Genomic DNA, 18809 nt, shown 5'->3' on the forward strand with positions numbered 1-18809 from the left:
CTCACTCACTCTCTCACTCACTCTCTCACTCACTCTCTCACTCACTCACTCACTCACTCACTCACTCACTCTCTCACTCACTCTCTCACCACCATGTGAGAATACAGCAAGAAGGCATGCCTCTGCAAAACAGGATGAAGGTCCTCACCAGGAATTGAATCTGCTGGCACCTTGGTGTTGGGCTTTCCAACCTTCAGAATTGTGAGGAAGCAGTTTGTGTTGTTGAAGCCATCTAGTCTGTGGTATTTGTTGTAGGAGCCTGAACTAAGGCAGCTGAGAAGTAGAGTCTTTGAGCTGGGAGCATGGCTACCTTGACTATAATTAGTTTAATTATGGAGAAGGAAGGGGAGACTAGTTATTGAGGTTAAGCAGTCTTTGCCTTAAATCACATTACATTTTGTTAGCTACTGTCCATTGTTTTCCAAAGAAGATGTATAAATGTTCATTCCTACCAGTAGGGTATGAGAATAGGCTTGCTAACAGTAAGTGAATGTCTTTTTTGCCAATCTTATGAATGGAAAAGAAGCATTTTTAAAAAATTTTTTTATGTTTATTTTTGAGAGAGGGGAGGGGGGCACAGAGAGGGAGACACAGAATCTGAAGCAGGCTCCAGGCTCTAAGCTGTCAGCACAGAGCCCGACATGGGGCTCGAACCCACAAACCATGGGTTCAGATCATGACCTGAGCCAAAGTTGGATGCTTAACCAACTGAGCCACCCAGGAGCCCCCAAAGAAGCATATTTTTTTCAATGTTTTATTTATTTTTGAGACACACACACACACACACACACACACACCCCATGAGCAGGGGAGGGGCAGAGAGAGAGGGAGACAGAATCCAAAGCAGGCTTCAGGCTGTGAGCTGTCAGCACACAATTCTAGAATTGAAATTAACTACCTCAACATTAAACCTGTGGTTCAGGGGCACCTGGCTGGCTCAGCTGGAAGAGTGTGCAACTCAATCTCACAGTCATGAGTTCGAGCCCCACGTTGGGCGTCAAGATTATTTAAATAATTTTTTTAGACAACCACAAAGTGAGAACAGCGTGGCAAGCAAATTACAGCAAGCAAGAATGGAACATAGCTTGGGAAATACTGTACAAAAGACCCAAAGTAAAAATAAAAGCAAACCTTATCCCGAGGAACAGGAAGAAATTACCCAGATGTGCTCAAATTATAAAACAGCTGACAGTGATGTGGACTAAATAAAAGAAGCTTGAAAAACGATAGCATAGGAGGAGATGAATAGAGATTTAGGAAACATTGAGGGCAAAATCAGTATTAATACAAAAGCAGAATAGATGTAGCAGGAAAAAAATCTATCTCCAGAAAGTTAAGGTAATCACAAGGAATGCAAGTGACAACAACAAAAAAACAAACATAATTAAAAATAATTCAGGTAATTAAAATTTCTTTTTAATTTTAAATTCCAGTCTAACACAGTGTTATATTAATTTCAGGTGTACAATATAATGATTCACCAATTCCATACATCACCTCGTGCTTCTCACAAGTGTACTCCTTAATCTCCCATTGCCTTTTAACTTCTGAAATAGGAAATTCAAATAGAGCAGATTCCATGTCATGACAAGAGAATTTCCTCTAACTTAAGAAATGATGATATTTATAAGTCAAAGGAGTGTGATCTTACTAAGTTTTAGGAAATCGTACTCTTAGGCTTCCAGAACTGTGAGAAGTAAAATTCTGTTGTTTCTAAGCTACTCAGTCTATGGCATTTTTATTGTAGCATACCAAACAGACTAAGACATTAGTAATTACAAGATTTATAAGGGAAAAAAAAATTGTCATTCTGGAGTGTATATGAAAAATCCAAGAGAATCTATAAAATTTTAAGTGGCACAGTCAGTTGGGCGATTGACTTAAGCTCAGGTCATGACCTCAAATTGTTGAGTTTGAGCCCCACATTAGGCTCTCTGCTGTCAGTGCAGGGCCCTCTTCAGATCCTCTGTCTCCCTCTCCCTGCCCTTTTCCACTTGTGTTCTCCCCCTCTCTCTCAAAACTAAATTAAAAAATTTTTAAATAAAGTTTTAAGTATTCTAAGTTATAAGAGTATTATGTAAAAATCTGGCATAAGAGATATTTTTTAAATCCCAGTACAGTATCAAATATAGATTATCTTGGATTATGTATGACAGCTGCAATAACAAGTAGACATTATTAGACAATTAAAAGACACTTGACCAGGGGTGCCTGGGTGGCTCAGTTAGTTAAGCGTCCGACTTGCACTCAGGTCGTGATCTCAACAGCTTGTGAGTTCAAGCCCCGCGTCAGGCTCTGTGCCCTCAGCTCAGAACCTGGAGCCTGCTTCTGATTCTGTTTTGCTCTTGCTCTCTACCCCTCCCCCGCTCACACTCTGTCTCTCTCTCAAAAATAAAAATAAAAAAATAAAAAACTTGACTGAAGAATAAAGGAGATCTGAAATAATTGTCAGTACTATATCAGTGTAAAAACTTCGTATTCTAAAGATGCCTACTCCAAATATATAAATTCAGTGCAATTTGAGTCAAAATCTCAACAAAATTTTAATAGGCCTTGACAAATTAGTTTTAAAATTCATATGACAGGTTTAATGAAAGGACCAAAACCAAATAATTTTGAATAAAAGGAATAATGAAGAGAGCCTCAGTTCTCTGTTACCATCATTTCTCATAGAATTAAATTAGTCTGTTACTGATGCAGGGGTAGTAGACCAGTGAGAAGGGAATCTGAGGCAAGGTTAAGATGCTGACACTTTATTCAGGGACTGTACAAGCCCAGGTAGCCCAAAAATCAGGTGAGAAAGCTGTGAAGCAATGTGATATATGATGCATTACCTTGGGAGGTGAGGCTTCTGCCAAGTCCAGATAAATCATACCTCAGAGAAGTCCATGAAAGGAAAAACCAGGCTGGCAATTTATTTCCCTCTTCCCTTCTTTACTCCCTCTTCCCGCTGGTCAAGGTGCACTCCAGATGACCCCCACCTGTTTCCGGATTGTGCATCCTGCCTTCAGCACTTGCTCAATAAACCAGATCCCACATCCCCACCATGTGTCATTCCATGCCTGGAAATAGAGGAGCAACTTGGCATAGTTAGGGCTCAGCATGAGGACCAACCAGGTCCACAACTTCACCTTAAATTCAAGCCAGCTCAGGGTACCATCAGTGATGACAGCAGTACAGTTCAGAAGACAGGCAGCTCCTTTTTTTTTCTCTTTTTTTTAAAATATTTTTTAATGTTTTATTTTATTTTTGAGAGATAGAGCATGAGCAGGGGAGGGACAGAAAGAGAGGGACACAGAATCTGAAGCAGGCTCCAGGCTCCAAGCTGTCAGCCCAGAGCCTGATGTGGGGCTCGAACTCATGGGCCATGACGAGATCATGACCTGAGCTGAAGTTGGATGCTCAACCGACTGAGCCACCCAGTCCCCCCGACAGGCAGCTTCCTAAGAAAAAGAATTATAAGGGAATCTGAGAAAGTGTACAGGGCAGTTTCCAGTACAAATAAGAAATCAGGAAACAGAATGTTGGTCTTTACAAAAGGCTGGCACTATATAAATAGTGCTGGACTAGCTGAGTAACCACTAAGAAAAATAAAAAGTTCCCAAAGGCGCCTAGCTGGTTCAGTCGGTAGAGCATGCGACTTTTGATCTTGGGGTTGTGCATTTGAACCCCACTTTGGGTGTAGAAATTACTTAAAAAGAAAATCTTTTTAAAAAAATGAATCCCTACGTTATAACAAATTCCAGCTGAGTTCAAGATCTGTTAAATGTGAAAAGGCAAACTGGGATAAAAACACAGGAGTGCTGTAGGACCTGGGTGGTTCAGACTCCATCTCAGCTCAGGTCTTGATCTCGTGAGTTCAAGCCCAGCGTTGGGCTCCGTGCTGGGTGGGGAGCCTACTTAAAAAAAAAAAATACAGGAGTGCCTTTTTGGACCTAGATGTGGAGAACAATTTCTAAAACAAGACCCAAGCACCAGAAACCATAAAGGAGGAAAAGAAATAGATTTGGCTGTCTTTGAAACAATAAAAGAAACTTAACTAGTGACACTAGAAGCAAAATAAAAACACCAGCCCCAGATTGAGAGAAAATATTTAAAATGCGTAAAACCAATAAAAGGTGAATATTCATAATTAAAAAAAAAAATTGGTACAACTCTATAGGGAAAATATAAACAACCAAATAGAAAATTAGGCTAATTTTGTAAGTATTTCACCAAAAAAAAAAAAAAAATCCAATGACTAGTAAACATAAAAAGCTACTTTAAAAGAAGTGTACCTGTTAGAGTTGCAAATTAAAAGAGACTATTTCTGACCCATTGGCAAGAATGTTAAAGCGTTGACAGAGATGCAGAGCAGCAGAAACTTCTGTATAGACATTGAAAATTCATGTTTTTAAATGCTCTCCAGATGATCACGTCTGCCAAGGCAGAGAAATGTCTGTCCCTAAAATTCTACTCTCCTACAGTCTTAAGCTCTCCTCTACCAGGTCCTACTGTAAGCTTCATCCTTAGTGTTTGACTTTTGTTGCCATGTCATTTTCTCTACCTTCGCCTTACTTTGTATGTCTTCGTTGGTCCAGTTCTTCCCTCTTATTCTTCTTGGTTTTCTGTTCCTCATCTACCATAGATCTGGAAACTCTATAAATAGCTTATTAAAATTTTGCACATAATTAAGTAACTAGGCCTAAAAGAAGGCCTAAGAGACTCTTCTGGCAGGTTGGTAGGGAGGTACATAAACTTTTATCATATCTGTTTCATTACTTTAAGAGGCCTTTTTAATTTTCTCTGTTTCTGGGCTCTTTTTCTATTAGGCAAAGTTGCTGGGTAGATGAGACTTAATGAACTTTAATTTAGCCTGTGTACGTATTTTGCCATTGTTTACACATAAATCCTGTCCTTCAAGGCCTTCTAATGCTGTGTTTTTGTTTTTTTTAATCTTTATTTATTTTTGAGAGAGAGAGAGACAGGAGTGCAAGAAGGGGAGAGGAACAGAGGGAGACACAGAATCCGAAGCAGTCTCCAGGCTCCGAGCTGTCAGTGTAGTGCCTGACATGGGGCTTGAACTCCTGAACCGTGAAATCATGACCTGAGCTGAAGTCAGCCACTTAACCGACTGAGCCATCCAGGAGCCCTGACTAATGCTATGTTTTAATTTGACTCAAATGTAAAATAGTTGGAATAAGGAAGTTGAATGTTAGCCTATGAGTTGGTGTAAGAAGTACAAAACATTTGAATAATTGGTTTGTAACTTTTCTGTATTGACCTTTTAAAAAATGCAAATAAGGTTATTTTTTTAAATGAAAGATTTCTTGAGATGGAATTCCTATTGATATATTTCTAATAAATACAGTGCATTCAGAATATACAGCTCACTGACTTTTAGTATATTGCAGATATACTAAATATTACCACAATATTAGAACAATACTAGTACATTTTCATTGCCCACAAAAGGAACACTGTACCTCTTAGCTTTTATCCCCTAATCCTTCAGCCTTAGGCAACCATTAATCTTTCTGTCTCTGTATATTTGCCTGTTCTGAATATTTCATGTAAATAGAGTCATACAACATATGCCCATTTGTGACTTCTTGCACTTAACATGTTCAGAGTTACAGCCTGTATCAATACTTTTTATTGCTGAATGATACTCCATCAAATGAGCAATACCATATTTTATTTATCCCCTAATCATTTACTGGACATTTGGGTAGTTTCCACTTTTTGGCTGTTATGAATAAAGCTGCTATGAACATGTGTAAACTTAAGTTTTCGTTTCTCTTAAGTATATGTCTAGGAACAGAATTGCTGGATCACATGGTAATTCTATGTTTAACATTTTGAGGAACTGCCAGACTTTTCCACGGCAGCTGTGCCATTTTACATTCCCACCAACAGTGTGCGAGAGTTCCAATTTCTCTGCATCCTCAGAGACAGTTGTTACCTTTGAAATTTAGTTGTTACCTTTGAAATGTAGTGTGGTGTCTCATTGTGGTTTTAGTTTTATGGTTTTCTAAGGTATCTTTTTCTCCATATTTTCTTTTAACAGGCTAAGGAAATTTTAACAAAAGAATCAAATGTGCAAGAGGTTCGTTGTCCTGTTACCGTGTGTGGAGATGTGCATGGTCAATTCCATGATCTTATGGAACTCTTTAGAATTGGTGGAAAATCACCAGATACAAACTATCTATTCATGGGCGACTATGTAGACAGGGGCTATTACTCAGTGGAGACTGTGACTCTTCTTGTGGCATTAAAGGTATGATTAATGAAATTCAATTTTGTTTTCAAGCCTCAAACCAGCAAAAGACGAGCATGACAGTATTGCATATCATCTGTTCTATCTTACGATCCATTCAATTTATAGCCCCTTAAAATATAACCGTTGGTTTTACATCTTGTAAAAAAGAGAAAAATGAAAATGTTAACATTTAACTTGTCCTGCCTACTCCTGGTAAATCATTTCCCTTTGGTAATTCGCAGCTGAAGTCTTAGGATCATTTTTTTTTTAGTCAGGTATCCCTCATAGTCAGGTAGTATAAGTTTGTTTTAATTCTTGCCTTGAGAAGTCTGTTATTCCTGTGTCTGTTTTTTTCTGTCACACAATACGTATCTTCATCACTTCATAGCTTCAGCTAGTGTAAGTGTGGTATCTAATGTTTCTGACCTCTCCAAATGTGCCTTGCTTGCATATGCTTTGAGATTAAATCTGTTATTTAACACTTCGTCTTGTTACTTTTTTGTCCCCAAACTCTTCAGAGATTCCACATTGCCTACAGAATCAAACCCTTTGGCTGGCCTTCTATAGTCTAGCTTGAATTTGCTTGCTAGTAGTTGGTAGCATAAACTCTGTATTTCAAATCAGAGAGTTTCAAAACACTCTGCCCGTCTTCATTATTTCCTTATTAGATTTTCCCACAAGATGACTCTGATTTCTTACCCCCTTCTGCCAAGAGTCAGCTTAAGTCCTACATTTTTCTTGAAGCCTCCAGCCATTTTTTTAGCCTTGTTCCTTCTACTCTTAAGCACTAGGAAAATTACTCTTCCACTCCTAATTTATATTACCATAGTGGCTTATTGCCTTGAAGTATTTACGTCTCATAGCTCCTTCGTAAGATTAGTCCCTAAACAGCGTAAGTCACATATTGCATTTATGTGGACCTGGCACCTACTTTTAAACACTGAGCTTAATGTTGGACACATAATGGTTAGTTAATAAATACGTATAAATTGAAGTATGCGTATGCAGCTTTTTGGTTAATTTGCTTTACAGAATCTGATGCTTTTTCATACTTCTTATCAGACACACTCCTAACTAAATAGTATGCTTATAAGGTGTGTCTCTGTGTATTTTTATGAAGAGGAGACTAAATACATTTGAAATCTTGCCCAGATTTGGGAAGGGCCTATTTTTGTGTTTTTGTTAGCAAATACAGTCTTTCCGTGGGAAATAAAAATTGAAAGGAGAGAGACAAGTTGCTGTATAGAGTAGTTTGTCTTGGGTTCAAATCTTTGACCTTTGGTATCCATTTAGCAGTAAGATATCATAGTGTCTGGAAAGACCTAGAAGACTAGTAATTATTTGAGGATGAAGAAGGCATTAAATACCAAGCATAATATATAATTTTATTAACAGTAATGTCACTTAATAAGATTCCAATGAAGGTGGTATAAATAGTAATGAAGAAGGACCATAAATACTTCAAAGGTCAGTCAAAGAATGAGAAGATGTTTAACTCTGAAAAAGAATTAGCATTTAATGTAATAGCAAACAAAAGAGCCATTTAAAGAAATAGGTCAGAAATTTGCTTAAGATTAACACTAGTAACAATATGCTTTATTTCATGAATTTTTTTTGCTTTTCCTCCAGGTGCGTTATCCAGAGCGCATTACAATATTGAGAGGAAACCATGAAAGCCGACAAATTACCCAAGTATATGGCTTTTATGATGAATGTCTACGAAAGTATGGAAATGCCAATGTTTGGAAATATTTTACAGATCTATTTGATTATCTTCCACTTACAGCTTTAGTAGATGGACAGGTGTGTATGTGCTTATATGGTGGGGGGAGAGGGGAATAAAAGAAAAGCTGTGTTTTTGTTTTTTTGTTTTGTTTTTTTAAGATTTTCTAATAGTAATTTAGGGTTTAGATTTACATGTGACATCCTACCCACATCTCCTTAGCTTTTTCTGCTTTTTCTTATAATTAAAATTTCAGAATATGGAATTGGGGTAAGTTTTATGCACATTGTAACCAGAAGATTTCCCTGTTGTTCTCAGATGTATAAATATTTTGGCCAAAGTATTTGCCAGTATGCTTTTTTTATTATAGATAAATACCATAAATAAATGCGTAAGACCCTGATGTGCAATACTAGTAAAGCAAAGCTGTTTTTTAAAACTAGCTCCACACATACACAGTTTGCTGACTACCGTTAACTTTTTATTCCTGTTTTCGTGGTAATTGCAAGAAGTAATATTGTGTATTAGACCTTCTCACTAAGAAGGGCATGCTTTCAGGCACTTGAGTAGCTCAGCTGGTTGAGCATCTGACTCTTAGTTTAGGATCAGGCTCAGGTCATGATCCCAGGGTCGTGGGATTAAGCCTTTAGTTGGGCTCCATGCTGACTGTGGAGTCTCCTTAAAATTCCCTCTCTCCCCCTCTGCCCCCTCCCCAGCTCATACATGCATTCTTGATTTTGGCTCAGGTCATATCTTATGGTTCGTGGGATCGATCCCCAAGTCAGTCTCTGTGCTGACAGCACGGAGCCTGCTTGGGATTCTCTCCCTCTCTCTCAAAATAAACAAACATTTAAGAAATAAAGATAAAAGCAGAAATTGGTACCAAAACACCACTAGGAATGAGAAGGCATTACTATCAATGTGAATGTGCTTACTTACAATCACAATAACATAGGGTACAGATTTATTCTATTGAACTTGAAAAAATACATGAAATTTATTTTGGCAAATTAGTTTTTAAGGAAATTAGGCCAGTGTAAATAGACTACCAAACTTAGAAGGAATTGGAAAAGTAACCAGGTCTAGATAGTTTTATAGGCAAATTTCTGCCAAACCTTTAAGGTACGTCTGTGTTCCAGAGGTTAGGCAAAGATAGAGAGCTTCAAAATTCATTCTTTGAGGCTAGTATAACCTCAATACCAAACCAGACATGGCAAGCACCAAAAAATAAAACTCAGTTAAGTAGTAAAATAAAATAATACTAATTGAATAAAGAAACTTACATCGACTATACTTAATCAGCAAAACATCAGAAATCTCATCAAAATCAGGAGAAAAATGCCCTCTTAAAACTTCCCTAGAAGTTTGAGGATGGGTCTGGGAATAGATATTTTACCCACCCACCCCCCAAATTTGTATTTCTCAGTTTTGTTTCGGAAGTTCTAACCAGTGCACTGATCAATAAAAAGAATTAAAAGGAATAAACATTGAGAAGAAATTAACAAATATTTTTGCTAACACGATTATGTACTAGAGAACTCTTAAGAAAGCTGAAAAATGGAGCAGGAATTGATAGTCTTTGGTATATGAGAAAAAAATTTATATGTCAGAAAATGTAATGATGAATCACAAGAATGGAACTCACATCCGCTAGAGAAGGGAAAAAAAAACCGTATACAAAATATTTAGGAATATAAGGGGAAAAAATTTTTTTTAAGTTTGAGAGAGGTGGCGTGCACGTGAGTTGGGAGGAGCAGAGAGAGGAAGAGAAACAATCCTAAATAGGCTCTGCGCTGTCAGAATGTAGGCTGACTCAGGCTCAATTTCAAGAACCGTGAGATCGTGACCTGAGGCGAAACCAGGTCAGATGCTTAACCAGCTGAGCCACCCAGGCACCCCAAGAAGAAATATTTCAAAGTATCAACTGTCTCTGATGATGTGATTTTTGTTTCCTTTTCCACTGTATTTTATAAACTTTCCAAGTATTATTAAACTTTTGAAAAGAAGAGCTATTAGGATTGACATTTATAATAACCATTATTGACTCTGTTAACTTTCAGCATTTAACAAAACGCTCTTTTTTCTCTCTCTCTCTTTTTTTTAATTCATAAACAGATATTCTGCCTTCATGGTGGCCTCTCTCCATCCATAGATACACTGGATCATATAAGAGCCTTGGATCGTTTACAAGAAGTTCCACATGAGGTAATTTTAGTTTTAATTTTAAAAATAAATACAACCATACTGTAGTAAAGCTAAAAGAGTTAAACTTAACTGTCAATAATTTATGACATGTACTTAATTTTCTTGGCCAGGGCCCAATGTGTGATCTGTTGTGGTCAGATCCAGATGATCGTGGTGGGTGGGGTATTTCACCACGTGGTGCTGGCTACACATTTGGACAAGACATTTCTGAAACATTTAACCATGCCAACGGTCTCACACTGGTTTCTCGAGCTCACCAACTTGTAATGGAGGTATGTCCTTTTCCTGTAGGATGATCTTTATTTCAAATAAATCTATATCTCTATAATAAGGCTTCATGAAATAGTCCTCCCTATTACCTAAATTAATGAAGAAAATATTTGGCTGGTTTTAGCAGGTAGTACTAGTTGGCCAGAGAAAAGTTGCAAAAATATTACCAAAAAATTTCCTTGTATCCTACACTCAGATTCTGCAAATACAAAAATTTTCACATATTTTCATCTTTGCTTTATCATTCTATCTCTACCCTCCAGCTTCCCTTCCTCCATGCACACATTACTTTCTTTTAAACTTACTTGAATGCCAATTGAAGACATGGTACTCCTTTATCTCCAAATTTCCATGTATATTTTGCAAAAATCAAGGTTTTTCTCTTATATTATGACAGTATAGTTCCTGCAGTCCAGAAATTTGCATTATTACTATGATCTAATCTAAACACTTCATTTGAGTTTTTCAGTATACCACTAATGTTCTTGATAGGAAAATTTAATTATGTATGTAATTATGTATAATCCAGGATCGTGCTGTTTAGACTCCTTTTTTTTTTTTTTTTTTTTTTAATTTTTTTTTTCAACATTTTTTATTTATTTTTTGGGACAGAGAGAGACAGAGCATGAACGGGGGAGGGGCAGAGAGAGAGAGGGAGACACAGAATCGGAAACAGGCTCCAGGCTCCGAGCCATCAGCCCAGAGCCTGACGCGGGGCTCGAACTCACGGACCGCAAGATCGTGACCTGGCTGAAGTCAGACGCTTAACCGACTGCGCCACCCAGGCGCCCCTGTTTGGACTCCTTTGATGTAGAAATAATTCCTCAGATTCTCTGTTTTGCATAATCTTTACATTTTTGAAGACTACAAGCAATTTTATTTTGTAGACTGATGTTTCCTTATGATTCAGGATATACATTTTTGGCAGGCATATTGCAGAATAATGTGATATGCTTCTCAGTGCATCATATTTAAGTCATGGAATCTGTTTACCCTATAGTTTGTTGGTGGTATCTGCTTAAATCAGTTAAGGTAGTGGCCACCAGATTTCTCTACCATGATGTTACTGTTTTATAAATACTAAAGGAATAGAAATAGAGTTTTATCTTTTCAAACCAGTAGGGAGTAGCTTCAAGATGTTAGAGAAAGGGGCCTCTGGGTGGCTCAGTCAGTTGGGCGGCCGACTATAGCTCAGGTCATAATCTCACAGTTCGTGGGTTCAAGCCCCGCATTGGGCTCTGTGCTGACAGCTCAGAGCCTGGAGCCTGCTTCCGATTCTGTGTCTCCCTCTCTCTCTGCCCCTTCCCTGCTTGCTCTCTTTCTGTCTCAAAAATAATAAACATTACAAAAAATAATAAAAAATATAAAGATGTTAGAGAAAACTTCAACCCAATTGAGGCAGGAGGAGTGAGAATATGGTTAATAAGGACTATAAATTCATACAGTAAAAGATAAACCTAATTCTATCAGTAATCATAAGAGATGTGAATGGATGAAAATTTTTATTTCCCTAAAATACTTAAAGTCTGAAGTAGATAATCAAAATTCAGCTGTTAACTTGGGATGAATCTAAAACATAATGAAAAAATAGAGAGTAAAACTTAAGAAGTAAAACAGGACAGTGTAGCCTAGAAAGAGAGGGAAAATAGTATGTTGGCATATCAATTAGTTATCCAAAGTCAACTAATGTGAATCAAATAGGCTCTAAGATAAAAGGTATATTTTGAAATAAAAAGAGGTCATTACTGATAAAAACTGGCCTAGTGATCTAGGGAAGAAATAATTCTAGGTTTTTGTTTACCTAGTAATAAACAGATTCTAAACATATAAAGCAAAAGTTGATACAATATATAAGGAAGTTATGTGAAATCTTCCATTATTGTGGGAGAAATTTTAATACACATCGTAGCCAAGAGCTGAAGCATAGACCTAAGTAGAACAGCACCATTACTGAGCCTCCGTGTCACAGAACCCTGTGCACAACAGTTGAGTATTCAGTGCAGGTGCACAGTGTTAAGGATGGATACCATATAAGGTAGAGAAGACTACGTTTCCTCCAAGAACATTTATAATTTTTGAATTTAGTTTTCTAAACTTACCTGCGTCAATATTATAATTTTATAATGAAATATTTTGTGTTGCTTTTTTTAATGCTGCAGGGATACAATTGGTGTCATGATCGGAATGTGGTTACCATTTTCAGTGCACCCAATTACTGTTATCGTTGTGGGAACCAGGCTGCTATCATGGAATTAGATGACACTTTAAAATACTCCTTGTAAGTAACTTGATGTTAAAGACAATTTTTAAATTGTATATAATTGCTTTTAGAAGGAAAACTTTAAATGTAGATATAGGATTTCTGGTGCTCCTGGGTGTCTCCCAGTCAAACTTATAACTCTTGATTTGGCTTAGGTCATGATCTCACAGTTCTTTGGATTGAGCCTCGCGTCAGGCTCTGTGCTGCCAGCTTGGGATTCTGTCTCTCTCCCTGCCACTCCTCTGCTTGCACATGCTTGCTTGCTCGCTCTCTCAAACAAACTCTAAAAAAAAAAAAAAAAAAAAAGAGGATTTCTGCTTCTCAAATGGTGGAGTAAGGAACTTGGCAAACCCTCTCCCCAACAGAGACAACCGTTTAACTAGAAAAAGTGATTTTAAACAGTTATTACATGCTTTTGAATATTGTCCTAAATGCATGCAACCTATAGAGAAACATTCTAAAAAATCTAAATCTCAGTAATAACAGCCACAATCTGTGGGATTTGAGCCATAGTGTGTTCCCTTCCTCTTTCCAGATCCCTTGTACAGAAACTACTCCACAGTCACTCCGCTCTGGACCCTGCTCATATTTTTATCTGGTTTTAATCTTTTAGCCTCTGTTAAACTACACAACAAAGTTATTTAGAAGTCCCCTCTCTGTAGGCACAGGCTAGTTATTGGTCAGAGGTTGTGCTGAAGCCTCCTTGGTCAGTGAAATTTTAGGGCCCACCCTAAACTAGTAAGATGGCTGGAAATGTATGTGGCTTAGAAGTTGCTCTCACAGTCGAAAGAATTTACATTTTGGCTCACAGTTCAATAAAGCACCAGTATGTTGAGTGTGTGTGTGTGTGTGTGTAATTAGTCCTGAGAGGGCACAAGCTTAAGGATGACATAAAGTGTAGTTTTCCAGACTGTCAGAGATGTATGTGTTTGGGATTTTAAGCCTGGCTTCCTAGGAGTTACTTCTGGGTCAGAGGAACTTGTTTATTAGCCAGTAATTGATTAGAGATTGTGTTTAAGCCCCTAGTACCATTGAGGGTTATACCCTTTTGTTGATTAGTTTCCTAGGGCTCCTGTAACAAATTACCACCAAGTGGGTTCCTGAACGGAATTTATTCTCACATATGTGGAGGCTAAAAGTTTGCAATCAGGGGGTTGGCATGGTGATGTTCCCTGTAAAGAATCCTTTCTTGCCTCTCCCTAGCTTCTCCTGGCTCCTGCAATCCTTGGTTTGTAGATGCATCTCTCCAGTCTTTGTCTCTGTCTTCACGTGGCACTCTCCTCTGTGTGTTCCTTCTGAGGATACCATCAGATTCAATTTAGGGCTCAACCTAATCAAGTATAACCTCACCTTATCTGATAACATCTGCAAAGACCTGATTTCCAAATAGTGTCACGTTGTGAGGTTCTAAATGAATATGAATTTTGGGGATAAACTGTTTGACCCAACACAGTCTGTGTGTGGCTTGAGAATGTTTTCAAGAATGCCCCAAGGGCAGCTAAGTGGTTCAGTTGGTTGATTGTCCAACTCTTGATTTCAGCTCAAGTCATGGTCTCATGTTTGTGGGATTGAGCCCTGCATCGGGCCCCACGCTGACAGCACAGAGCCTACTTGGGATTTTCTCTCTCCTCTTTCTGCCCCCCTTCTCAGCTCACACACATATGCGCTCACTCTCAAGTGGTTAAAAAAAAAAAAAAAAAAAAAGCCCCCAAATGCTACACTAATTATTCCTGTTGTGGGTATAGTTAATATATATGCATAGTCTTCTTGTCTCCCAGTGTTGACTGTGATCCAAGGAAGCCAGGAAAGGCTCTTCTTAGCCCTTTTGTGTTTTACATTTCTTAAAAGTTCAACTGTACTACAAATACATCTGTATTTTTTGCACCCACATGCAGCTGGTTTTTAAATCAGTTATGAAGATGAAATTATACTGTCATTTGCAATTACTGTCATGTATGTTTCTTAATTGATGATAACTTCAGTCTAAAGGAAGAATATGAATAAAAAATGAGAAGGTTGGCTCCTGGGTGGCTCAGTCGGTTAAGCGTCTAACTTTGGTTCAGGTCATGATCTTGTGGTTCCTAAGTTCAAGCCCCACATCAGGTTCTGTGCTGTCAACGCAGAGCCTGCTTTGGATCCTCTCTACCCCTCTCTCTCTCTGCCACTCCCCACTCACACTCTCTTAAAAAATAAACTTTGGGAGCACTTGGGTGGCTCAGTCTCCGTTAAGCATCCGACTTCGGCTCAGGTCATGATCTCGCGGTTTGTGAGTTTGAGCCCCACATCGAACTCTGTGCTGACAGCTCGGAGCCTGGAGCCTGCTTCAGATTTTGTGTCTCTCTCTGCTCCTCCCCTGCTCACACTCTTTCTCTCTCTCTCAAAAATAAATTAATATTTTAAAAAACGAGAAGGTTAACAATCTACACACTCTCCTCAGCTTCTTTAAGGGCATGAGATTATATGAAATAGTAATTATGATAATGCATTTTGGAGATTGTAACATAACATCAGTAGCAAAAAAAAGAAATGGAAAGGAGCTTACTATATAGTAGAAATGTCTCTTAAATCACTAGAATTTATGAATCTTAAGTAGAATTCCATAAGTTAAGTGATGTATGGTTAAGATCTAGAGCAACCAATAACAAAATAATTTAGGAAAAATAGCTAAAGTTATTAAAGGAATTTAAATGGCACACTAGAAAATAAGGCTTTTATTATTTTTTTTAATGTTCATTTAGATAGCGCAGGGGAGGGGCACAGAGAGGGAGAACCCCAAGGAGCCTCTGCGCTGTCAGCCCAGAGCCTGACATGGGCCTTGTTCTCAGGAACCTTGAGATCATGACCCAAGCTGAAATCAAGAGTCCAATGCTTAACTAACTGAGCCACCCAAGCACCCCAAAATATGCTTTTAATAAAAAAGCAGTTAAAGTAGGAACCAAGAAACAAGACAAAAAGTGGCAGGTATAAATCCAGTCATATCAGTATTAAATGTGAATGAGTGGTTTGAGTAATGCACTCAAAAGACAAAAATTATCAAGATTGTTTTTTTAAAGATCCAGCTTTTATGATGTCTATGGGAAACATAATTTAGATTAAAAACAAATAGGTTGAAAATAGGTAAAAAAAAGATATACCATTGCTAACAGCAACCACATGACTGCTGACCTCGTTATACTAGTATCAGACAAAAATAGATTTCAAAATAAAAATTGTTACACGAAGACATTTCACAATGATGAGAGTCAAACCATTAGGAACATATACCAGTTATAAACAAATGCACTTAATTATGGAGCAAATCGAACAGAATTGAAAGAGGTAAGTTCAACAGTAGTTGGAGACTTTAACATGTATGGAACATTCTACCCAAATGTGCCAAAACTCATGGGATTTGATGAAAGCAGTATTTGCAGGGAAATAAATAACTGTAAATGCCTCTATTAAAAATCAGATTTTTAGAAAGATCTCAAGTCAGTAACCTACCTATACTTTACAGACCCTAGAAAAAGAAGAGCAGCCTAAATCCAGTGCAAGCATTTGGAAGGAAGTAAAATGAAATAGTAGACAAATAGAAAAAAGTCAAAACCAGAAGTTCTTTCCAACAAAATTTAAAAAGCCTTGACAGGCCAACCAAAAATGAGTAAAGATTCACATTACCAAAAATCACTGCAAGACCCTACTGAAATAAAAAGAATTAGAATACAGTGAGTAACTGTATGGTGACAAATTCCTAGAAAGACAAACTGCCAAAATTGACTCAATTAGAAAATCGGAATAGTTGTAAACAACATAGTAAAAATGGGAAACAGCACTGCTCTACCACAGTGTCTTCTTTATTAACTTGCTTGCAATTTCAAGTCCTTTATTTGCTTTCTTTTTTGCCACATATAGCCTTCAGTTTGACCCAGCACCTCGTCGTGGAGAGCCTCATGTTACCCGGCGCACCCCAGACTACTTCCTGTAAATTCCTCCTGGGAAAAACCTGCCTTTGTATGTGGAAGTATACCTGGCTTTTTAAAATATATATATTTAAAAACAAAACAAAAAAAAAGCAACAGTAATCTATGTGTTTCTGTAACAGATTGGGATCTGTCTTGGCATTAAAACCATATCATGGACCAAAATGTGCCATACTAATGAGCATTTAGCACAATTTGAGACTGAAACTTAGTACAACACTATGTTCTAGATCGGTCAGTCTTAACAGTTTGCCTGCTGTATTTGTAGTAACCATTTTCCTCTGGACTGTTGAAGCAAAAAAGGTAACTAACTCCTTCATCTCCTTTTGCACTTACTTGGAAATTTTAGTTCTAGTGTTTAACTGGCATGGATTGATAGAGTTGGGTTTTATTTTTAAGAAAAATTCGCAAGCTAACTTCCACTTAATCCATTACCCTTTATTTTATTGAAATGTATAGTTAAATTAACTGAAGAAAAGATTCTTGGGAGTATGTTGTCATAACATTTAAAAAGGTTTCCCTTCATTTAAACTAAATTACTGTTTTATGTTGATCTGCATATTTCTGTATATTTGTCATGACAGTGCTTGCATCCTATTTGGTGTACTGAGCAAATAAACTTTCCATTTTAAACAGAAACAAATTGGTTTACTGTGGTACACTTTAAATGAAAGTTCTGCTTTTTTGACACTTAATAAAACCTCTTGACCTGTGATAAACAGTTGTGTTGAGGTAATTTAAGTATAATGTTCTTTGTATAAGGCTTATTTTCAGAAGAAAAATTGAACTAGTAGGCTGTATCTTTTAGACCATAGAAAAGCCATTTTTTCTTTCTAAACATGATTTCAGTAGGTGGTTCGTGTTAATGTATTGAAGTATGGATTGTATGCTAAAACTGTGGAATATTCCAGGGGCACCTGGGTGGCTCAGTTGACTTAAGTGTCCGACTTCAGCTCAGGTCATGATCTCGCGTTCCATGGGTATGAGCCCCACGTCAGCCTCTGTGCTGACAGCTCAGAGCCTGGAGCCTGCTTTGGGTTCTGAGTCTCCCTCTCTCTCTCTGCCCCTCCCCCAGTCTCTCTCAAAATTGAATAAATGTTTAAAAAAAATTTTTAACTGTAGAATATTCTATAGCTAAGAAGAATCTTTTAAAAACCAAAATACAGAGGCACCTGGGTGGTTCAGTCTGTTAAGCGTCTAGCTTTGGCTCAGGTCGTGATCTCACGGTTCATGGGTTTAAGCCCCACATCAGGCTCTGTGCTGACACCTCAGAGGAGCCTGGAGTCTGCTTCAGATTCTGTGTCTGTCTCCCTCTCTGCCCCTGCCCAGCTCACACTCTCTCTGTCAAGAATAAACATTTTAAAAAGTAATAATTAAAAAAAAAATAAAAACCAAAATATAGGGGCACCTAGATGGCTCAAATCTGTCAAGCGTCTTGACTCTTGATTTTGGCTCAGGTCATGATCTCATAGTTCAGGAGTTCGAGCCCTGCCTTGGGCTGTGCACTGACAGCACAGAGCTTCTTGGGATTCTCTCTCTCTCCATCTCTCTGTCCCTCCCCCGCTCATGGTTGCTTTCTCTCGCTCTCTGTTTCTCAAGAATAAACATTAAAATATATATGTTATCTTTATCCATTTCTCTAAATGAAAATGATCTCCAAAAGAGTTTAGTAGGAGTATAGTGATAGCACTATTATTAATGTAGAATATAAACTCCAAGTAGAGGGGGGAAATATGGAGTCAGTGTTGAGAATGAGTGTGGGAGAATGGAAGACCCAGAAAACTAAATTTTTTGAGTTCTCTAGTTAAAATAAAAAGGGTCAAACTTGATTTTTTGAAACCCAACTATATCCTGATTACAAGGCACATACCAAAAGCAAAGTCAGACAATGTTGGGGAAAAAAAGATGAAATAGATCAGGAAGATCCTAAACAAAGGAAATCTGGAATAGCTATATCAATATTAAAATAGACAAAATTTAAGAACATGTCAAATAATGTTAAGCCACAATTCTAAACCTGTATGTATATACCAAAATAGCCTCAAAGTATAAAAGCAAAAATCCTTAGAAATCAAATTGACACACTTTCATTAAAACAGATTTCAACTCAAGTCAAAGATGTAGAGTATTGAATAACACATCTTAATAATA

At 37.6% G+C, this 18809-nt stretch overlaps 1 protein-coding gene across 1 annotated transcript in view; it reads left to right on the forward strand.

The window, feature by feature from the left end:
* The window catches only part of PPP2CB (protein phosphatase 2 catalytic subunit beta), a 33711-nt gene extending 16742 nt beyond the window's left edge, over nucleotides 1-16969 (forward strand). Inside the window, exons 2-7 of the mRNA XM_049631654.1 lie at nucleotides 6050-6259; nucleotides 7871-8044; nucleotides 10080-10169; nucleotides 10280-10441; nucleotides 12599-12717; nucleotides 16591-16969. Coding sequence (XP_049487611.1) covers nucleotides 6050-6259; nucleotides 7871-8044; nucleotides 10080-10169; nucleotides 10280-10441; nucleotides 12599-12717; nucleotides 16591-16663 — 828 coding nt within the window. The 3' untranslated portion in view covers nucleotides 16664-16969. The remainder of the gene's footprint in view (nucleotides 1-6049; nucleotides 6260-7870; nucleotides 8045-10079; nucleotides 10170-10279; nucleotides 10442-12598; nucleotides 12718-16590) is intronic.
* The last annotated feature ends 1840 nt before the right edge of the window (nucleotides 16970-18809 follow it).

The sequence above is a fragment of the Panthera uncia genome, chromosome B1 (genome assembly GCF_023721935.1).
Source record: "Panthera uncia isolate 11264 chromosome B1, Puncia_PCG_1.0, whole genome shotgun sequence".
Taxonomy (NCBI): domain Eukaryota; kingdom Metazoa; phylum Chordata; class Mammalia; order Carnivora; family Felidae; genus Panthera; species Panthera uncia.